This window comes from Callorhinus ursinus, unplaced genomic scaffold, assembly GCF_003265705.2.
Source record: "Callorhinus ursinus isolate GAN/ISIS: 27379988/994484 unplaced genomic scaffold, GSC_fseal_2.0 scaffold39, whole genome shotgun sequence".
NCBI classification, from domain to species: domain Eukaryota; kingdom Metazoa; phylum Chordata; class Mammalia; order Carnivora; family Otariidae; genus Callorhinus; species Callorhinus ursinus.
Genome location: NW_027397101.1, coordinates 21,630,728 through 21,653,367, shown reverse-complemented (window position 1 = coordinate 21,653,367; position 22,640 = coordinate 21,630,728). Strand labels below are relative to the sequence as shown.

The 22,640-nt window shown below is 43.5% G+C and overlaps 2 protein-coding genes across 4 annotated transcripts in view; one reads left to right on the top strand and one right to left on the bottom strand.

The window, feature by feature from the left end:
* Positions 1 to 5,573, bottom strand: part of LOC141370590 (uncharacterized) — a 109,869-nt gene extending 104,296 nt beyond the window's left edge. The window contains exon 1 of the mRNA XM_073880657.1: positions 5,090 to 5,573. Within this exon, the coding sequence (XP_073736758.1) occupies positions 5,090 to 5,573 (484 nt within the window). The remainder of the gene's footprint in view (positions 1 to 5,089) is intronic.
* SLC24A2 (solute carrier family 24 member 2) overlaps positions 5,315 to 22,640 on the top strand; it is a 241,164-nt gene continuing 223,838 nt past the window's right edge. For 2 of the 3 annotated variants that reach the window (XM_073880865.1, XM_073880863.1), the window contains exons 1-2: positions 5,318 to 5,490; positions 7,339 to 8,423. In XM_073880865.1, coding sequence (XP_073736966.1) covers positions 7,494 to 8,423 — 930 coding nt within the window. In that variant the 5' untranslated portion in view covers positions 5,318 to 5,490; positions 7,339 to 7,493. Of the gene's footprint in view, positions 5,491 to 7,338; positions 8,424 to 22,640 lie in introns of all 3 variants that reach the window. The other variant, XM_073880864.1, reaches the window with a different exon arrangement.

The window sequence follows — 22,640 nt, the reverse complement described above, 5'->3', positions numbered from 1 at the left end:
GGACTAAAAATCTCAGTCATGTAAAATGAGGATTAGTAGAAAGAACTTGGATGTTGGAACCAATATTGGGCAAATGAGAACCACTTAATATTGGGTAAGCTACTTAACCTCACTGAGCCTCAGTTTCTTCCATCTGTAAAATGGGAATAATAGTGATAAAAGTCATGAGCTAGAAGAGATAAATGAAAACTTGTTCAGGGCAGCTATGCAACATGTTAGTTCCCTTTGTTTGTTCCTGTTCTTCACTGTGGTAGTCATTAGTGCCAGCCACCAAATCTTTCCCTTCTTTCCCAAGCACATAGTGCAACTGTACCTTCTTGCTCTCTTGAAAATATGGCCAGGCGCTTTGCTTTGGCCAATGAAATCTGAACGGCAGTAATGCGTCACCTCCCAGCTAAAGCTTTAAAATCGAGTACAATGCATCTTTTTTCTCTGGTGGCAACTGGCAATGTTCCAGATAGTGACCAGCCTGCAGTCAGGAGTGAGCATGACATGACAAAATTCACAAAGAACAGGTAGCATAAATACAAAACAAAAACCTTTATTTCTAGCCACTGTGAGTTTTGAGCTCTTTGTTACTGTGGCAGAACCTGTACCTCCTGATGGATTCATTCTCCTCTGAGTAACTGCATTTGCCATCAACTCATGAATTCATGCCACAGATATGTGTTGAACAAATGCCAAGCACTGTGTTAGATGCTGGGAAATGTAGGATACTGATTCTTGTCCTCAAGAAGCTCAAAGGAAGGGGCGCCTGGGTGGTTCAGTCATTAAGCGTCTGCCTTCGGCTCAGGTCATGATCCCAGGGTCCTGGGATCGAGCCCCGCATCGGGCTCCCTGCTCCATGGGAAGCCTGCTTCTCCTCCTCCCACTCCCCCTGCTTGTGTTCCCTCTCTCGCTGTGTCTCTCTCTGTCAAATAAATAAAAATCTTTAAAAAAAATAAAAGAAGAAGCTCAAAGGAAGAAGGAAAGAAGAGGGTCATTGTCAGGAGTCTTTTAAAAACATCCCTCCATTGATGCTAATATTGAATGAGAGTCAAGGATGAGAATTACTGCTTTTGTGCATAGGGAATCTTTTTTTTGTGCCCTGATTACCTGCAGATATTAGTAACAGAAAGGGTGGGATTTTAATGAAAGAAAGGAGGAAGGTTGTGTGTTGAGAGGAGAATGAAAAAAGAGGTGGTTAAACGGACAAAGTAAAAAGTGAATATTTCATGTTGTCTCTTGGTTGCCCACAACTTCCTGGCTCAGCTATCTCTCTTCCACTTTCCCCTCATGAAAATTTTCCTTTAGACTGACTATCAAGTGAAAAACAATATAGAATTGCTTATTATAACTTTAGAGCCATTTACTTTTTAAAAATTCTCAGCTTATTATGGAGAAGATATGAAATAAAAAGCCCAAAACAATAAATTTCTAATGGTGAAATTGTAGGCACAGTGCCAGTTGGGGGTGTCATTTTGGGTGGAAGCAAGGGGAACTCACCAATCCTATCATACACCATGCCATCCTATGTTTCTATGTTTCTATCCAAATGATATGGGTGCTTAGTAAGTTATTAATTCATAGCCCTTTGGCAGTTTTCATTAAGGTTTTTCTCTGAGGTTTTATCCTGTTCTTTCATTTGGAACCTATTCCTCTGCTTCTTCATTTTCCCTGACTCTCTGGGTTGGTTTCTATGCATTAGATGAAATAGCCAACTCTTCCAGTCCCACAGGAGTGGCCTCATATAACAGATGAACCTTATTCTTCAAACTTGTCCTAGCTCTTCCTTATCTCTCAAACCTTTGTGATTGTCCACGCAGCCTATTTTATTTGTAACTGTAGTTCAGGGAGTGCCAAGACCTATCAGTGTCCCAGAAGGGAGGACCTCAGCCCAGAGATGCAGGCTGATTAGAAGCCAGACCCCCAGGTACCAGCTTTTAAAGTATGCAAATATATACAGTCCTACGGGGCCACAAGTGTAAGCCCCACAGGCCACCAGTGCTAAGTGTAAGCCCCACAGGCCACCAGTGCTAAGCGACCTAGACGTGTCCTTGGCAGCCGTCACAAAAATCGGGGCTCCAGACAAGTGTAGGAGCCTCCCAGGAGATACCTGGGAGCTGTAGCGAGGCAGAGAGAGAGCACAGAGAGGGTATGCACTGGTCTAGACCCTTAGCTGTATGCCAAACGTCAAGCCTGCCCCTCGGGCCAAAGCTCCAGAACACGCAAATGAGCCTCTTCCACAGAAAGGCTGAGGGTGTGTTTCAGGCTGCTGTCTAGGCAGAGCCCTGGGGTGGGGGGGGGGGGGGCACAGCCTGCCAAGAACTAGCTCTTTGATTGTTCCAGGCCTGTGGCAGAGGCAGCGTGTAGAGATGGCACCCAACCAGGAAAGAAAAACCAAAGAAGGAGAAGTCTAGGATTAAAAACAAACACCGCAACACAAAGAAGATGGCGCGGGAACCCTGCCGACGCAAGACAGGAGCAGAGCGAAAGAGAGCGCCTGCCAGGCTCCCACCCAGGACAGCACCCCCGTAGGCCCCACATGTGTCAGACAGGATGCCTGCCCCTCAGGGCAAAGCTCCAGGACACGCAAGGGGGCTCCCCACACGAAATCCTGGCGCCCCTGAACCAGGGTTTCTGCCCTGGGCCCTGGGGTGGCTAAGTCGGAACGAGCCCTTTAAGAGCTGCTTCTCAGGTCATCACAGCCTTGCGGGGGCTCGTGGGTGCGACCCCCATTGGTTTTTCAATGCTAAATGTTTCAGGGGTACTTGTCTGTCAGGTGCAGGTCTTTAAAGGAGGGGTGCCTTGCTAGGGGGTTCAAAGCCCTCAACTCCTCAGGGAGAAGGCCTGCCTTTTGAGTTCCCTCCACAAGGTCGGTCCTCCCACCCAGGGTGGGGGTCCTGGCAAGACTGTGTCCCAGCCTCTCTTACCTGACAAGTAGGAGTCTCTCAGACAATGTTTCTGGGTATTTTTTTTGTTTTTTGTTTTTTGTTTTCAGAGAAAGTTGTTCCCCACGTAGCTGTAGATTCGGTGCGTTTGCGGGAGGAGGTGAGTTCAGGATCCTCTTAGGTCTCCATCTTGAACCGGAACCTGGTTCCTTTCTCCCTTTGGCAGTTTTATATTAGAAAGACCTTATTAGCAGGCGCCTGGGTGGCTCATTCAGTTGGGCGACTGCCTTCGGCTCGGGTCATGATCCTGGAGTCCCGGAATCGAGTCCCGCATCGGGCTCCCTGCTCGGCGGGGAGCCTGCTTCTCCCTCTAACCCTCCCCTCTCTCATGTGCTCTCTCTCTCTCTCTCTCTCATTCTCACTCTCTCAAAATAAATAAATAAATCTTTAAAAAAAAAAAAAAGAAAGACCTTATTAGCTTAAGGATGATCCCGCGCTTTTTAAAATTCATTGTTCATTTTTGAAAGGCTCCCCTCCAGAATTACAAAAAGAGCTCAACATTCTTAACTGGTAATTACCAATGACTCCTATAAATTCTATGTTCAAAGAAATCACAGTTAATAAAAGGGTAAATATGATGCCAGCTAATGTTTATACTTATGCAGGTATCTAAAAAAATAAAGAGTTGGTGCTTTATAGTTGTAGGAATATTGATAAAAATATATTACAATTTTCTTCTCTTAAGCAGAACCTTGTATAGAAGATCCAGTCCCCACCCCCACCCCACCCCATGTAGCCAGAGACATCCACTGCATCAGAGAATATTAGGATTGTTAGACCAGGAAAATAAAGACAAAGGCAGAGTAAAACTATACCTAACTGGTTACCCTGAAGTCCATTCTGTATTTAGAAAAGGCAAAATAAATGCATGTTGTTCTCTTTTCTCTAAAACAGCTTCAAAATAGTGAGCTCCTTCCCTTTTATTCCTCAACAGTGACCAATCAACTGAGTTGCTTTAGAATCATTAGGAACTTAGAGATATAATCATATTTGATGTGTTTGAAATAATGGCAATTATTATGAATTTTGGGTGCTCAAAATGACCCATCCTTGCCTAGTGGGAACCTATTTTGATAGATTCTTCAGTCCTTTTGACACAACCCTGGTAGTGGTTGATAGCTTCCTTGCTCTCTGTAAATATTTACAGATAAAATGTCTGGGATTTGCTTTAAAATGATGGCACAGGAAAAAGAGGTAGAGATGAAACAGGATTGGCCATGGTTTGATAATGGCCCCATGGAGGTTCCTTACACTATCCTCTTACATTTGTATATGTCTGAAATTTCCAAAATAAAAAGTAAAGATTAAAAAAGTTCAGCCTGTGACTTCCAAAATAGGACCCTGAAATCCTTAGTAAGACAGTAGTCTTAAATGCCTGGTTTTGATGGGAGAAAAAGGGATTTGTCCATTTCCAAGGCTTCTCTTGATTTATCAAGAAAAAATATAGAGATCTGAACCTAAGAGTTTTCCTCAAAATCAGAGGTAGTGAGCTTTCTGGATATGAGGACATTCCCCCAGCCCCAGGAAGGCATGAAACCCCTCTAAGTCAGAAAGTAAGAGGAGGGTGGAGGGTGAAGAGAGTAGAAAACGGTGAGCTAAAAGCCCCAAAGGTTTTCTTCCTGGTGGGTACCTCTTGACAGTTTTGGTCTTGGTCACAGGGCTGCCTAAAGGCTTCTGAGGGTAACCTGTTTGTCTCATCTTCTTCCACTCTTTAGCTCAGATTCTTGCCTCTGATCCCCAAAAAGACTCAATTTCTTGGGGTCCAGGAAATCTTGCTTTCCAAACAGGTCAGGAAAGAGCACTGGGCTGGGAGTCCAGAAGCCAGCATGTGAGCCCTGTGACTCAAAATGACACCGTTTTGGGTATCAGTTTCATCACCCATTAAATGAAAGGTCAGCCCGCAAGACTCAAGATCCTTCAGTGTCCCAACCTTCCAAACCCGAGATTTCAGGACTCCTGGGCCTGAACACACAGCCCTGCAGGCCTTTATGCCTTTTCACTGAACGTCTTTTCCACCATTACACATTACACAGCCTCCTAAAGAAATAGATGACGGCTGTCACTTTTTGCAGCTAATTGGGAGAGGAGGTGCCCCGCTATAGAGAAACCCCAAAGTTGGCAGCACTTTTCAGGCTTTGGGAATCAGGCGCGTCACCGACCTGTATGATTTCTCCTCTCTGTCCTTGCTCGCCAGCAAATCCTGACCCCCGTGCCCACTGCGGAGAAATCTCCTAAGAGACGGCTGCCAGCGTAGCTTCTGCACCCAGAAGGCGTGGAGCAGAGGGCGCGGGAGCTGAGCGCGCTGCGGCCACGCTCCCCGCGCAGAGGCGAGAGGGAGGGGCCGGCGGGGGCCGGGCAGCACCAAGGGCGGCGCGCGGGGCTCGCGCGGCTCAGTCTCCTCCCGAGCCCAGCGCCGGCCGGCGAGAGCGGCGGCGAGCGCCAGCCGGAGCCGGAGACCGGGCCTCGGAGCAGGGAGGCGGAGGGCCAGAGAAAGCGGTGGACCCGAGTGGAGGGCCGCGCTCGGGCCCCCTCCGCGTGCGCGTCCTCCTGGAGGATCCCGGTAAGTGCGGGCGGCCGAGTCCCCGCCAGCCTCCAGGCTTGGTGGCCGCAGTGGTCGTTGTCCCCGGATCCGGTGGCGCGCATCCCACTGCTGCACCACAGGCTCACAGGTGGCTTCGCGGTGGACGTGGGGGCCCCAGGCCCCGCAAGGAGTTAGCGAACTCTCTCCGCTCAGGGGCGCGGTTTCCGAGCCCCCGGCTTCTTCCACCCCAACCACCCTTGCTTCCGGCTCCGAGGTGGGGGGCGCGGCGGGGCAGGGCCTGCCGTCGGGGTAAGACACGCCAGAGGAAAGCTCCCCTTCCCCAAACCACCCACAAACGATTCGCGGAGATGCGGGCCAAGCGCCTTCCCCAGCTGCGTCCCCGCTTGCTCGTGGGGCGTCTGTCCTTTAGTTTTATTTTCCTATTAACCCACCAGGGAAAGTTTGGGACCACACAAGGCAAAGTTGGGGCGCGGCTGGGGGTGCACTTCTCTGGCAGAGGCAGCTCCGGTGGAGCGGAGCGGCGGGTTTGCAGGTGGAACCGGCTCGCTGGAGCTGATCCTGCACCCTGGGAGTTGAGTCTGTCCCTGCCGGTAGCCCTGGCCAGGCATTGTGACAATCCCCGGAGCCCTGTGAGTCGCTTAATCTTTGGTGCTAAGCGTCGACATCTGCAGCCAGCCGAGAATCTCTGTGATGGGTAGCAGCATCTTAGCCTGGTTTGACTTGTGTTCTTGCTCTGCTCTGCAAACCTGAGCTGCGGCTAATCCCAGTGTTTAAATGGCGTGTGTTTAATTAGCTTATTTTACACCTGGAATGATCTCAGCGAGCCTCTAAAATGAAATCGTTGATATAAAAAGCAACAACAGTGTTTATAAAGAAAAATTTAAATAGGAACCTTCAGAATAGCCGCTGTCGTGTCTAGATATCTAGTTTTACCCATCTCTGTGGGATAGAGAATGAAAACTGCTTGGATATCTAACCTACTAGAAGAGTCAGTGTTGGGGCTATTTTTGTCAGATTTTGTGGACAGAGGTATTGCTGCAGCTTGCATATTGTTTACGAAATACACGTTGAGTCTCTAGAAATAGCCTACTTGTTAGGAGTTGTTTGATTTACTATGTTGTCTATTTTACACATGACTTAAGGTTGTTTTTAAAAATAAGCTTTAGCTGAAAACAATATCTAGATGTTTAGGGAAGACAATCCATGTCACCAGAACATTCTTTTGTAAACTTAAAATTTTAAGGGGCTATTTTTCTGCATCAGACATAGGAGAAGCTTTTCATGAAAAATAAGATGCTGAGGTCTTTATGTGTATAGGAAAAGAGTGCTATCTCCTCCGACACTCAGTGCTTTCAAATGATAGATTAGATCAGAAAAGCGTGCCTTTAACTGGAATTACATAATTGGGCTGAAAGAAAATGCAGTGAGTAATTATTGGTTGTCAAGTACTTAGTTCTAAAAGAAGTGGTATCTTTTATCACTGGGTGGTTATTTGTTACGTGATTAAAGGTGGGATAAACTGATAGATTTTCATCTACAATTTTTTTTATATTTAGCACACACATCTACATAGTCTAACCAACATTGGATTTACCAAAATGTTTGAGTTTATACGTACATGATTGTTATTAAGTGCTTAGTAGGTGCCACATCTTATTCTAAGTGTCTCATCCTCAAAACAGTCCTTGGTGGCAGGTGCTGTAATTATTCTTATTTCTGAGATGGGGAAACAGAGGCACAGAGAAGTTACGTAACTTACCCAAGGTCAAACACAAGATGGGACTTTATCATACCCACAAAGTGCTTTTTGTAGAAAAGACATATGATTTTGTCATTTACCTCTCCTTGTTTTAATTTTCCTTTAAGCGTAAATGTCGAAAATATTTCCTGTGAAGCATAAGAACCCCTGATTGTGGAAGGGCCCCACAAGCACCGTTGACCATAAAGTGAAGAAAAGTATGAGAGAACCGTCTGGTTGAGTCAACAATCGGAAGACCACCACATCCACTAGAAGACCCAGGATGGATCTGCACCAAAGCACTGCCATCCCTTTCCTTGAGAAATGGTGTTTGGAGAAGTCACTGTCTGGCTTCAGGAGACATTATAATGTCAGGAAAAAACTGAAGTTAGTTAGAATCTTGGGCCTTCTCATGGGCCTAGTAGCCATTAGCACTGTCCCATTTTCAATCAGTGCCTTTTCTGAGACAGAGACACAGAGCACAGAAGAGGTTGTTGGTGCAAGTGGTCCCAGCGCAGCACACGGTCACCATCAGAGAACTCTCTTAGATTTAAATGACAAGATTCTGGATTATACTCCACAGCCACCTCTTTCTCAGGAAGGCACATCTGAGAACACTACAGATCATGCCCAAGGAGACTACCCGAGAGACATCTTCTCCCTCGAGGAGCGAAGAAAAGGTGCCATCATTCTGCACGTCATTGGAATGATCTACATGTTCATAGCCTTAGCCATTGTCTGTGATGAATTCTTTGTCCCTTCTTTGACTGTCATCACTGAGAAATTGGGCATCTCTGATGATGTGGCCGGAGCCACCTTCATGGCTGCGGGGGGCTCAGCCCCAGAACTTTTCACATCTCTCATAGGGGTATTTATTGCTCACAGCAATGTTGGCATAGGCACAATCGTGGGCTCAGCAGTGTTCAATATCCTCTTTGTTATTGGCATGTGTGCTCTGTTTTCTAGAGAAATCTTAAACCTGACATGGTGGCCACTCTTTCGGGATGTGTCCTTCTACATCGTTGACCTGATCATGCTGATCATATTTTTCCTGGATAATGTTATCATGTGGTGGGAAAGCTTGCTTCTCTTAACAGCTTACTTCGGCTATGTGGTTTTCATGAAATTCAACGTCCAAGTAGAAAGATGGGCGAAGCAAATGATAAATCGCAATAAAGTCGTCAAGGTGACAGCACCAGAGACCCAAGCAAAGGTTGGTGGTGGCGGTTGTTTATTTAATGTTCTGAATAATTATGTTTTCGAGATCTGCCACTTTTTTTAATGGGATGGTGTTTGGGGCTAGTGTGGATAGCAGATTGCTTTGGGGCAGTGGGAAAACATAATTTGGGGATATTCTGGTGGTTATCTCCTAGGTTCTCAAGCTCCTGGCTTCGGAGTAAAACGCTGATAAATATAGGTTATGTAAGTATCCCAGAGTGGACTCAACAGTTATTTACATCTGGAAGTAGGCATAATGATTTTGTGAGCCATTGAATTTTCACGGGAGAGTGTGTGTATGTGTAGCTTAGCAAACTGCAGGTATTTTCTTTTTTAAGTAGGCACATGACAATGGTCAAGAACCATCTCTTTAAAGATGTTTAAGGAAGAAAGTTTGTTTGTGTCACCAGGGCTGTACCTTTAAGTCCGCAGCAGGGCCCAGAAGGACTGGTCATTGGAATGGTCATGGCCATTTTTCTTGATCCACATGATGATCTTCAGACCACTTGACCAGGAGGTGGTGGAGATCCATGAGAGGGAATCATTGCCAAGCCCTGCTGTCTGTCTCCATGGCTTGATGACCCATTTTGCATGCCATGATAAACATCACCCAAGATAATTTTACAGTAGAATTTGAGGGAGTTTTCATGAGAAGAGTGGCCATCCTTCCACTTAGGTGGTGAGCAGATTGGTATAGGGCTGAGAATAAATTGATCTGCAAAAACGTAAACTAATTTTTTTAAATAATGGATAAACAACACCAATAAAATCTTAAGTATAGTAATGAAGTTCTGATTTATATCCTAACATTGGAGTGTTGTCTCTGAATGTGATTTTAAACAGAAAACCAAAATACATATGCAGATTTTTCATACTAGCATCTGGGAAAAATCTCATGTATGCAAAAAACAGATGTTGAGGAGCGCCTGGGTGGCTCAGTCGTTAAGCGTCTGTCTTTGGCCCAGGTCATGGTCCCAGGGTCCTGGGATCGAGCCCCACATCGGGCTCTCTGCTCGATGGTAAGCCTGCTTCTCCCTCTCCCATTCCCCCTGCTTGTGTTCCCTCTCTCACTGTGTCTCTCTGTCAAATAAATAAAATCTTTAAAAAAAAAAAAAAGATGTTGAGTGGAGGGTGAGATACTTTATCAACAAAATAAAAGATATTAACTTAGCATAATTCTTTATGTCCAGGTTGGATGACCACCCATCATTTTTGTAGCAACCATGACATGGAAGCAAAGAAAACCCAAAACACCAGTAATATTGCTGTTTATTACGTGTAAAAGAAAAATGTTTTCTACTATTTGTTTTGTTACATAACAGTGGAACTTCACTAACTTAATCACAGATTCTGCTGAAGGTTATACTGACAACATTTGTGATAAAGCAATTTGCAGAGCAATCTGATGGTATATTTAAGATTGCAGGGGGATTTTATATTCTGATTTGAGGAGGAGCTGATTTTGTGCATTTGGGAATAACTTTTTAAATACAGTTTACAGGCAGTATTTAATCAATTGTAAACCATTCCTGCAAGGTTTGATGATATCAGAAGCACTAGTTTCTGTAGGATGGTGGGGTATGTAGTCAGAAATCAACTCTGCTGGTTAGAGAACTAGATGGCCACATTCAAGGACTCATCCCTCTTTGGGACCATTACGTTCAGTGCTTGGGCACTGAGCTACTTTAGTAGCTCTGGCAGGATCTTTACCTACTACAGTAGGTGACTGTCATGTTAATTTTATGATATTTTAAAAGTCAGCAGCTTAGGTTGACAATCCTTAACAGTTGTTATTCAAATCCATAATTTAGTGCTATGCTTAATATTGTGCAGTTTTTAAATTTGGAAGTTCTGGATTTATCTAATTAAAAAAGAAAGTAGATTAGATTCATGTCTGTTTCTCCTGTTTCTTATTTCCCCCCAAAATATGTTCATTGTATTATTTCCCTTGTTAGCACTGAATAGCTTTAATTTATTCCTTTTAATCGTTATTATTTCTTTTGGCATTCAGTAACTAAATTGAACTATAAATTATCACGGGAATAGAATTTTTTTAAGCATAGCTATGTCTTGTTTGGTGTTCCTCAAAAATGCTAGAACACATTTTTAGGAGGAACAGTGTATAATGATAGGTGATTTCCTTCAGGAAATTTCACCTTGCCGTTTCATTTTTGAAGTATTGTTGGGAAAAAAAATTGTTTCAGCAGTGTCTTTATCATGTGCCTGATTTCAGAATCTTATGCCCAAGCACTGAACATAATGTGTCCCAAAGAGGGATGAGTCCCTGAATGTGGCCATCTAGTTCTCTAACCGGCAGAGTAGATTTCTGACTACATACCCCACCATCCCACAGAAACTAGTGCTTCTGATATCATCAAACCTTGCAGGAAAGAGACTGTAACCCAAGTGCAGCCCTCAGTGAAGTCTTCATGGAAAGGAATGTACTATAGAAGAATTTAGGAAGCAAAATACTCAGCATGTTTTTGTGGTCTTCTTTGTACAACTATGGAGCATGGGAGTTTGGGAAACTAGAGGAAACATATTTTAGATGTTCTTGCTAAAAAATCATCAACTCTGCTGGGCTTTTGGCAGTGAACTGTTTTGGAAACTATTTGCTTCACAGACAAGTTGAAAATTCTAATTTGTTTCCATTAGGGTATATGTCATGGGGCAATTGGGAAGCATGGGAAGATGTGAGCTGTGTACTTTTTTATAGTGACATTAATAGTTTCTCATCTCATTTAATTTTTATACCCTGTGTATGGTTTTTATTTGTTATTACTATTATTTCTTTTAGTGATAATAATACCCTTTTTAAAAAGTTGTGTGGTGTCATGACAGGGTAAATAGATCTGGGGCTTTGACTCAGGGTAAAAAAAGGTTTTGAACCCAGTGTGTAATCAGCCTGGTGATCTCAGAAGTTATATAAATTCTCTGAGCCTCTGTTTCCTAATTTGAACATGAAATGGAGCTAGGAAAACTATTAAATGAAGAAATGAACACTAAGCAGCTAACATAGTCCTTGGCAAATGTGGGTTCAATAAATGTTAGTTCTTTTCCTTTTATCATCTGTTCTTAAATGAAAAGTGAGTCAAGATAAATTATTTTTTTAAAGATTTATTTATTTACTTGAGAGAGAGAGAGCGTGCATGTGAGCGGGGGAGGGGCGGAGGGAGAGGGAAAGAGAGACTCTCAAGCAAACTCCCTGCTGAGCACAGAGCCTGATGTGGGGCTCCATCCCACAACCCTGAGACCATGACCTGAGCTGAAATCAAGAATCCGACACTCAACCGACTGAGCTACCCAGACATCCCTAAAATAAATTATTTTAAATTCAAGAATTTCACATTTTTAAAAACTGGAATTCATGCCAGTGAATCACTGAGTTAAGCAGGTCATTGTCTCCCTTAGGGGCATAGGCTATTTGTCATAGTATGATATTTATAAGCCCTTGTTCACATACAGTGAATATATGCAGGCCAGCTATTATCATAAACTCTAAGGAAACCTCCAAATGCATTTATTGTCCTGAAATTTTATTGTGTAGACTTTTGCTTGAAATAAGTAGGCCATTAACTGGGGTTAAGAAATATCAATGCTGAGCAGAGATTTTTGTTTTCAGGGTATTCTTATTTATAAATGATTGGGACTCTCTTCTAAAAACCTCTCCCAATGGCTGGCTAGGAATAACTCTGAATCCTGCAGGATGTGAAGCAGTGAAATCTCAGGGCATCCAGAGCATTTTGCTGTGCTTCTGGCCTGGGTGATGAAGGTCCCTTGATCTGTTCGGTGCTAGGCCATCATTGGCCTAGAAAGCAGCTGTCCATGGTATTTAACTTCTTCTTAGATTTGGCATTATAATCTGACAGTAAGTCAGCCCAGTTCTAATGAAGGAATGGTCTAAATAAAGAGGCTCAAGGCTGGATCGTTGAAGAGTAAGCTAGTTAGTAATTTAGGTGTGCTTTGCTTTATTCAGTTTGTATGTTCCTGAAAAGTTGTTTGTAAATAGAGTTTTTGTGGTTCAAATTGTTATTAATGTTCATGAGAAAAACAAAATTAAAACAATACTATAAATATTCCTCACAAGGTGAAGCCATTCTTATAAGGTGCTAAACCATCAATAATTTTATCAATACAAATGTGTAGGTCCAAGCTTGCTTATGGCACAGAAGATACTATATATTCAACTTTTGTTTCCCCTCCTAATAAATAAATGAGTAAAATGAATGTACAAACTTCAAGGAAGGTAAAGTAAGATCATCCTTCTAATAAATAAAAGGATAGGATTACTTCATAGACTTGGAAACTCTCTGTCCTCACAAGAAAGAAAATTTAGGCATTAAAATTCTTAACTGACTAGATGTCTGTGAATGTAGTATGTTTATCTAGGGATACAGAATGGTGCTCTTTTCCTTGCTTTGTTTCCTTCTACTTATATTAAAAGCAAACCCTTTGGTTACTGCATGTGATTCAGAGAATGAACAGGCATTTCAACAGACCCAGAAAGCCCAGCAGATTTTAATAGACAGAAGTCAGATTAGCTGTGGCTTTTCATCCTTGCTTTGATTTCTCCAGCAAGAGAGGACCTAAACTTTGTGAATCCTCAGAAACCTGAGGGTCAGGAAACATAAGTGATTGCCTGAGGTCCCAATTGAGTGGTATTAAACTGCATTTGAACTTGGGTCTGACTCCTAAATGTCTGCTCCTTCTCCTGGTACTTCTCACTGGACAGTTGGGGATAAACACAAAGCAAACCTTCCAAATTAGATTCACATTACATATTAGGCTCCATTCAGTTAGTGACTTCCAAATATTTTTTACCATGACCTCCACTAAGAAATCCATTTTCCATCCTAATCCATCGTGTTACATAGCACATTCTGTGTAACATAGGCTGACATACACATATAAAAATAAAATCTAAGTATGATGAATTTTTTATTGCTTAAATTTTCTATATTATCAAAAATACCAGTTTCAACCCTCTCAAGTAATTTCATGACCCACCAATGAGTTGTCACCTGAGTTTTAAAAAACAGTATCATGTTAAGAAATTTCTTTTTTCTTCTCTTCCTCTTTGCAGGGCTGCCCTGCAAAGCTGTGCTAGTTTACTGCACAAGGGCATCTTTCTGATCAAGGGGATGAATAGGGACAGAAATTCAGACATCACTCTGCTGGATAAGCTGTGTGCGTTGGTCTGGAACTGTGGTTGCCCCGAGAAAGGGGTGCCTTTTCTTCATTCAACCAAAGTGCCCTTTGGGCTGGTGGTGGGTCAACTTCTTTTTCTAATTGACTGTTTAGAGTTTCAGAGCCATGAATTCACGGGGACCCTTATGTGCACATAAATCCATGCTGATTTTCATGGTTGGGACTGTTTCAGCCATTTAGAGTTGGATCCACATGTTGTCTTGGCTTCCTTTCCAAGCGCACACACTGTCCGTGTTCAGCTGGGTCACTTCAGCCCTCTGACCAATGCAGATTTCTGCAGAGTCCTAAAATGCCAGCATCTACCAAGCTGTGTCTTGCTCTCTGGCTCTGACATAGACTGATTGCAGGGGAAGGAAGGCGCAGATCAAAGCATGATATGCTCCCTGAGCCTCGACTCATCCTTGTTTCCCAGTGAGCTTGTCATCGGGTGGAAAAGAAATGTGGATGAAACAGGGAGATGAAATCAGAGGAAAGCAGAACCTTGGCAAGAAGACCAAAGCTGCATTTCAATTAGGTTGGTTTCTTTTTTTTTCAAAGGCTGGATTTGTAAGCAAAACGATGCAGACATGGTTCTCGTGCTGGTAAAAGCTAGTGGGTTTGGAAAGGGTCTGGGCACCAGGCAGTAGTAAAGCCATGCTTACAGCTTTAAAGGATACACTCAGAATCCACATTGGCTGGAACCAAGCCTCGTGAGATGATGTCCTTTTCATCCCACACTGTGGTGGTCTAACCCTGGTCCAGGCTCTTTTGCCCCAAACATCTCCTCTTTGACAATAAAGAGGCCAGTTTATCTCCTAGATCCCCATCAGTTCTAATAACTCCGTGCTTCTCTATTTCTTTTTTTAAGATTTTATTTACCCATTTGAGAGAGATAGCAAACAAATGGGCAGAGGGAGAGGGAGAAGCAGGCTCCTCACTGAGCAGGGAGCCCGACAACGGGGCTTGACTCCAGGATCACAACCCGAGCCCAAGGCAGATGCTTAACTGACTGAGCCACCCAGGCGCCCCTGTGCTTCTTGATGAATGGTAAAGAAACAAGTATATGCCTGTAATTATGGACTGGCCAATAGAGGAGGTGATCAGGTAATGAAGCCCTGAACTTGCCTCCTTCCAAGGGCTCTTCCAAGTAAGGAACCCAACTGGAGCAGATTAGTTCCTTTGGCGTGGTAATGAGGGCTTCTTTACCCATCCGTAGGACCTTCCTGGAAGGGGCCAAGTTTCCGGTGCATGGTAAGTCCCTTTCTCTCTTGCTGTTTGATGGACGTTGTGCTGAGCAAGCAGGCTGCTGGTAGAAACACAGGTTTCACCTTTAACAGCCGTCTTTCTCCCACTTAAATCTGCTCATCTGTTGCCCTAACTCCTCAAGTCGGCTGAGTTGGTTTCATTTTTCCATGCCACCTGATAGCAGTTAAATACATGTCGAACCACTTCTGTTATTTTAGGCCTGTGGTAGACCCCGAGCATTGGTGTGTTCCAGAAACTTGGGACTTTGTTTTCTGAGATGAAGTATGGCAGTGAAGGTTTAACACAATGGAATTATTATTTAAGTCTGGGATAGAGTGTGACCATCCTAGCTGGACAATCTTAGGCAAGTTACTTAACCTCTCTGGACTACTTTCCTTATCTATAAGTTCGGAAAAATAATAGAATTTTCTTCATAGAGAGGCTGTGAATTTTGATGAGACTGCACAGGAAAAGTGCTTAGCAGAGTACTGCCCCACCTGCCTACCCAAAGATGCCCTACTCTTGGCATCTGAGTCCCTTCCCTGAGCTACTAGCCTGCTGTCCCTAAGTCCAGTGTCTGTACCCCCACCCCCAGCTCCCCAGGGTGTTTTCCTCCTGTCATTTCAGGACCTTGCCGCCATGCCTCCCACGCAGCCATATGAAGGGGCAGTTGCCCCAACTAATCCCTAACTAATAGCCAAATCCTCGGTGTTCGGACTTGAACCTGCTTTCCCTCCGTTCTTGCAGAGGATTAAGAGAGAAGCAGTTTCCCTATCTATGAAACTGAACCTCACTCAGCTGTGAAAATCTCCTGAGTCCTCCTGTCCTTGCCCTATAAATGCATTTACTCTTTTCTTATGTGCACCATCAATATTTCATCTTAGCTTGTCATGTCTCCATCCGGTCATGGCTATACCTGATGTTGGTTTGTCAGCATCTGTGTTTTCTGCCTTGGATTCAGTCACTGCCCTTGACTCAGGGACTAACCAATCCCATTTGCAGTATTTGTTCCCAGGCTCATAGGTAAGAGTGCAAAGGGCACCTAATGCCCTGTGAGAGATGTTGGGAATGGTAGTGATGAGTGTTCGTGATAAAAAGTCTGGGTCTGGAAAAAAATCTTACCATGAATGGCTTATGTATTAAAGTCAAGTGGCAAACAACAAATTTCCAACTTAGGAAATAGGAGTCATTTGAAATTCCCCAGTCCCCTCAAGTTGCAAGTATGGGTATCAGGATGGGTAAGGACCCCCAATTCTGAAAGTCAGATCACTCCAGCTGTAGCTTTAAGAAGCTTTTTTTTGAGATATAATTGATTATAGAATTTATTTATAAATAAATAAAATATTTATTTATTTATTATATAGAATTCTAATTTACCATCGGATTTAGCCTAAGTGTACAATTCAGTGGTTCTTAGTATATTCACAGAATTGTAAAACCAGCATCACTGTCTAATTTTAGAACATTTTCATCACCCCAAAAAAGAAACCCTATGCCTATTAGTAGTGATTCCTCCTTTTCTCTCTCCCCGTAGATTATTAGCCATCAGTCTACTTTCTGTTGTTTTAGATTTGTCTGTTCTGGACATTTCATAGAAATGGAATCATGTGATATGTGGCCTTTGGTGTCTGACTTCTTTCACTTAGCATACTGTTTTTGAGGTTCATCCATGTCGTAGCCTTTTTATGGCCAAATATTCCCCTGCATAGCTAGACCACATTTTGCTTATCCATTCATCAGTTTATGAACATTGAGATTATTTCCACGTGGGGGGTCATCATGAATAATGTTGCTATGAACAATAGCATACAAGTTTTTTGTGGATGTATGTTTTCAGTTCTCTTTGGTCTATACTTAGGAGTGGAATTGCTGGGTCATTGTTCACTCTATGTTTAACATCTTCAGGAACTGCTAAACTGTTTTCCAAAGTGGCTACACAATTTTGCATGCCTACCAGCAATGCAATGTATGTTCCAATTTCTCTTTGCCAGCTATTATGTCTTTTTGATTATACCCATCCTAGTGGATGTGAAATAGTACCTTATTATGATTTTGATTTGCATTTCCTTGAAGGATGATGATGTTGAGCATCTTTTCATGAGCTTATCGGCCATTTGTATATCTTTTCTGGAGAAATGTCTATTCAAATATTTTGCCCCTTTTTAAATTGGGTTATTTGCCTTATCGTTGAGTTTAAGAGTTCTTTATGTATTCTGGATACAAATCCCTTACCATATATATGATTTGCAAATATTTTCTCCTATTGTGTGGGTTGTTAAGGAATGTGCTCCATAGATGGGGCAGCTCCTAGACTGGGGACCCTTGGATCTCCAAGCTGTTCTACCCATACTTATATCTAGAGTGATTTGGGTCCCTTGGGTCCAACCCTAAAGCTGCCTCTTCCGTTTAGTTGCTCTTGAGAAAAGATTGATCCCCTTGAAGTTAAGGACTGGAGGAGGATTCGAGTTTGTGTGGGATCCAGGGCTTCCTGATTATGGAGATCATGGGAATGTGTGAGTCTACTTGAACGTTGGTCCCCAGATATTTGTGGTCTGCTGGCTACCTCACCCCTCCTTACCTACTCCTGGCTCTTCTCCCTGTATTATTTAAGAGAGTTTCTTGTCATCAAATCCCCGTCCCTACATCTTATCCAGAAGCCCTGTCAGGAAAGCAGTTGGGCCACAGGCCTTCACTTCCAGATGAGAGCCTAGTCCATTATGCCATCTGGACCTTGGCACTTTGCTTTACATATCTTGGTTGTGGGCCAGTCCTGTCCATTTCCCCCTCTCTCCTCAATATAAATCTTCCCACTCCACGCTCTAGGATCATTTGCCTTCATCTTAAACAAAATTTTGTAAGTGTATGGAGCAGCATACCGTAAATAATAACAATATGGTAATGATCTACTTCATCATTGTCTACCATGAGCAGTAATTGCACGAACCTGATTAATGAGCATGCTCTGAGAGTAAAGAGAACTTCTCCAAGCAATCGTGCTTGGTACAAAAATGCACAATTGTTTCAAAGCTCCAGCAGTTACCAAGGGGCTTAGGAAACATCTTCTTTCTTGCTTCTAGCTTGTTTAAGCTGCACAGTGACTGGTGGCATGGTGGATGGAGTTTTGTGGCCCTGAACAAGAGGCTGATTTATTTAAATAGGTTCAGATGTGCCAGGCTGCTCTCTTGATGCTTATTTTGAAGGACCGTTACAAATCTGCTGTTTTCGGCTGCCTTTTATTTTAAGTCCAATTAAGTGGCTAGCCTCAAATAGCTCTGACCTTGAAAGTCTAAATGAAGGTGAGGTGGGAGAACAGGCTCAGGAAGCATATGTTTTGGCATGTTAGCACTCTGCAAGTCATACACACTTAAGGAAAATAAATAGAACAAGACAAGATAATGTTGTGCTTTAGGAGGAAGAATTTGAATGCCCTGGGAAGTAGCACCACATGCTTCACCGGTAGATAATCATAAACTGTGCTAAAAATGAATCCAACTCTATCTCACTTCACTGGGGCTCTGGGAGACAGGCCCCAAATGCCTGGTAATGTCAGTGATGTTCAGCACATGGTCACCTTGGATCGGTATGTCTGCTGTATGTCAATGCTGAGCTATGCTCTCAGCAGTCCCGGCGCATGATTTCTATTATTTATTTGTAATAAAACAGTGCTTAGAGTACCATACCACCATTTCAGTTTCTTGCAAATGTGGATCACAGGAAGACCCTTCTGTAGTTGAATAGCTCATTTTAAGAATATTATCAGCATGAGGTCTCTTATTAAGATTCTTAAAGCCTTAGAGTTGGGTTATAGAGGTTTACAGATTTTTTTTTTTAGCCATCTTTACAAAAATAATATGAAGTATTTTGTGATGTGCTGTGAGATGCTCTTTGTTCTTCTTAACCTTAACCTCACAAGTCTAGGGGTAAAAATGCTTGTTCAAGAATTTCACCGACTCCCTGAATGGCTGTTCTGAAACATTTCTGGTTTCTGTGCCCCTATTTTAAAATATATTTTTTAAAGATTTTATTTATTTATTTGACAAAGAGAGACACAGCGAGAGAGAGAACACAAGCAGGGGGAGTGGGAGAGGGAGAAGCGAAGCAGGCTTCACGCTGAGCAGGGAGCCCGATGCGGGGCTTGATCCCAGGACCCTGGGATCATGACCTGAGCCGAAGGCAGACGCTTAACGACTGAGCCACCCACGCACCCCTATTCTAAAATATTTTTGTGTTCTTACTACTCCATTAAATGCTCCAACATTTCATGAGTTACATATGTGTCTATCTGTCCCCGGGTTTTCTACATCAAGAAACGGGGGCAGACAGCTTTCCCCTTGTCTCGTGGGATAGCGCTATAATTAACAAGGTGATAGGAATGGATCACTGTCTGTCTGAGCCCACAGGCAGATGGGACTGCAGACACAAAGAGACAGTGACAGGCACTAAATGAGAATACTAGGACATAGGACCAGAAGGATTTTGAGTACATTTTCCTGTAAGGTTCACATACATTGTCTTTATGGAAAGGACCACTCTAAGGTGAATATCCTGAAAAAATGCTCACGTGGTCATCTTGGGAGAATAATAAACCACTGTCTGGCAGTCTATATTTGTGTATGATTGTAATCTCATAAACTTCCATTTTTCTGGAAGTCCTGTGTCTGGATGATCAGAACAGAACCAAGATCCAAGGCCAAGTGGACTTTCAAGAGCCAAATAGATGCCAGAAGATGAGTGCTCTAAATTTCAGGCCCTTAATTGTGCAACAACTGCAGAAGTCTCTTTATAAGATTCTGTTGATATGTTTTCCCGTAGACAAAGTTCAAACAAGTTAGGTTGCCTGGCTTCCCAGACCATAAAGAAATTAGAAGCAACCAACATAGCCTTTGTGGGGCAGGGGAGACTCCTCTGTCCATGCACACAGATAGCCAGGCCTGCCACTGACCTAGTCACTGTCTTTAAGCAGATTTTAAAAGGCTCCCTGCTCTGAGCAGACCAATTAGAAAAGGCACAACCGCGCTCCTCCTCTAGCTATAGACAGCTTTATAGGTGCAGGATGTGATGAGCAGAAGGTATCTTTGTGCAGAGAGAAAGGTGCCATCTCCTCGAGGTGGGCAAATACAGTGCCCACCAGGACTCATGTCTTGGCGTGAAACACAGGCTCTGCTCACCCCTCAGCCATACACCTCAGGGCGGGGCACACATACAAAGTTACACATATCTGCAGATACACATCACATCAGAAAGACAGCCGGTGGCAACAAGAATCTGAAGAACTGTGAGACGGCACAAAAATATGTCTGGGTAAGTGTAGGTTCAAAACAGAGTACTGCATCTTTTTATGGCACCAGCAGGCATGAAAGTCATATAATAATTAATGTTGATAATCCCACAGAAACACTGAGAGAGTCTGAATTCTGTTCAGTGTAGCTTGTGGGAGTGGCACTATAGAGTGGGAGCTCAGTGACCTACATGTTCATGTAAATGGTGCATGGTCCAGGTGGATGATGGTGGTGGCCTGGCCAGGTTAGTAACAACGGAGGCAGTGAGAGGTGGCCAAATTCTGGACGTTTCTTGAAGGTAGAGCCAAGAGCATTTGCTGATGGATCAGGTACAGGGTGTGACAGAAAGAAAGAAAGGCAGGATGATGCCAAGATTTGGGGCCCGAGTAACGGGAAGAGTGGAATTGCCATTAACTGAGATAGGGAAGATTTCAGGAGGAGCAGGTCTCAGGTGGAAGACAGGGGCTCCATTTTCAGTTGCAGTTTTGAGACCTAAATGGTTAAGTTTAACACCGAAATGGGGATGTCGAGTAGGCAGTTAGAGGCGCTCCTGGAATTCAGATTAGAAATACAAGTTCAGAAATCCTGAGACTCTCGGTAGCGCGTAAAGCCAAGGCACTGAATAAAATCCGCCGTGAGTGAGCCTAGAAGAAGACATGAAGAGGCCAAAGGCCTGAGTCCTGAGGTTTCCAGCATGGAGATGGGAGGGAAAGGAGGAGGAGGAGGTGGAGGAGCTGGAGAAGAGGCAGCTACAGAGGAAGGAAGAACACCTGCAGAATGAGGAAGTCGGGTGCAGAAGGTATCTCAAGATACTTTCTTGAGGTCAGGCGGTCACCTGGTAGGACAAGGACAGAGAATGAGATCTATTTAGCAGTAAGGAGGCCCTTGGTGACTTGCTGAGACCAGTTTTGATGGAGTGGGTCTGGGAAATGGGAGCATGGGAATTAGAGATAGGTGTACAGGTGAACAGATGGGGGACAAGCTGGGAGAAGATGTAGGGCCAGGAGATGTTTTTCAGGTGGGAAGAACCCTAGCACGTGGGTGTAGTCATGGGCATGACACAGGCAAGTGGGAAGATTCAATGAAGCGAAGAGGGGAGAGTTGCAGGAGCAGCTCCTCCTTGAGTAAGTGGCGAAAGGGAGAGGAGATCCTGGGCCAAACAGGTTGCTCGGGGTGAGCAGCACTAAGTAAGAGGTCCGCGGACGAACTGCAAGGCTGCGGGGAACGGGCGAACATGTTCTAAGACTTGGGCAAGGTCTCTCTTTGTTTCTCTTTTCTCAACGGATTTCCGAAATCTGATTGAAAAATGCTTTGATGAGTAATAAAATCTGCCGATCACAGCAACATTCAATAAAATCAGGTTGTGTGGTTCAGATTGAATTACAGAAATCTGTACTCCTTGGGAAGCCAAGAAGCAGAGTGATAAACATTAACCCGTCTTCTTTTAAAAGACTGCATTATTTTTTTTGACAACAGGATATAGCAGGGCGCTTATGTGTAGTTCAGTGGGCCTACCGGGTGGTGTTCTCACTCTCTTGGGAGCCCCAGGTAAGCCAGGACATGGTTTCCTATAGAAACGCAGAAGTCCGTTGAAATACAAGCTTCGTTAGGACAGGAATTTATTTTGCTCACACATGAGTCCTTAGAAGAGTGCCTGGCAAATAACAAATGCTCAGTAAACAATTATTGAATGAATGATCAATGCCAAACCAAGGGCAACCAGAGTATTTTTTTATTGAAAAGGATAGTTACCAATGATTTTAAGTGATCTGTTTCTACACGCTCAATTTTTCATCATCCAAGTGAGAGTGTCCATATGGCTACATTGCTGCCTTTTTTCCCCCCAAATGCTTTATACTTCAGAACTGGCTGAAGAATATTGCTTATAGCTCGGTTTTTATGGGATAATTTCAGAGGCTTTTAATCCATAAAGTCACTTTGCTGTCAAAAAGCTGGCAGAATCTCTGTGCAGAATGAAAATCTGCTCCCTGATCTTATCAGGTCCAATCTCATTATGAAATGGTTATGGAGATCATAGCGTTTAATGGGTACAATGTTGGGTACCATCTGTTGGTGAGTTGGACACCTACACTGATCAACCAGATATGGTTGTGGAATTTCAGAACAAGGTCCTCTGGTACTTAAGTGATGCCGACTTGCTACCATATGGCAGGCCTGATAAGAATCAGAAGCTAAGTAGAAGGGCTACACTTTGTATTCCCGGCCTAGGCGCCTGTTGTCTTTCGTTTGATTTTCTTTGTAAACAGTAGGATCTCTGAGTAAGCTAATTGTTCTTTATTTCCCTTTGCTTGGCAAGATGAGTGTCTTCACAAAAATCAATAGGCTGCCTACTGATTTCGGTGCAGTCTTGCCACAAAACAGCTGTGCAAGCATTTTTTTGCAGTCAGTCCCAGAAGTCTCAGAGGAAAGGTAAGTTGCAGTATGGGGTAAGCTATGGAGTCAAGGAGAACAGATGATTTTATTTTAGTAGAAGAGAAGGA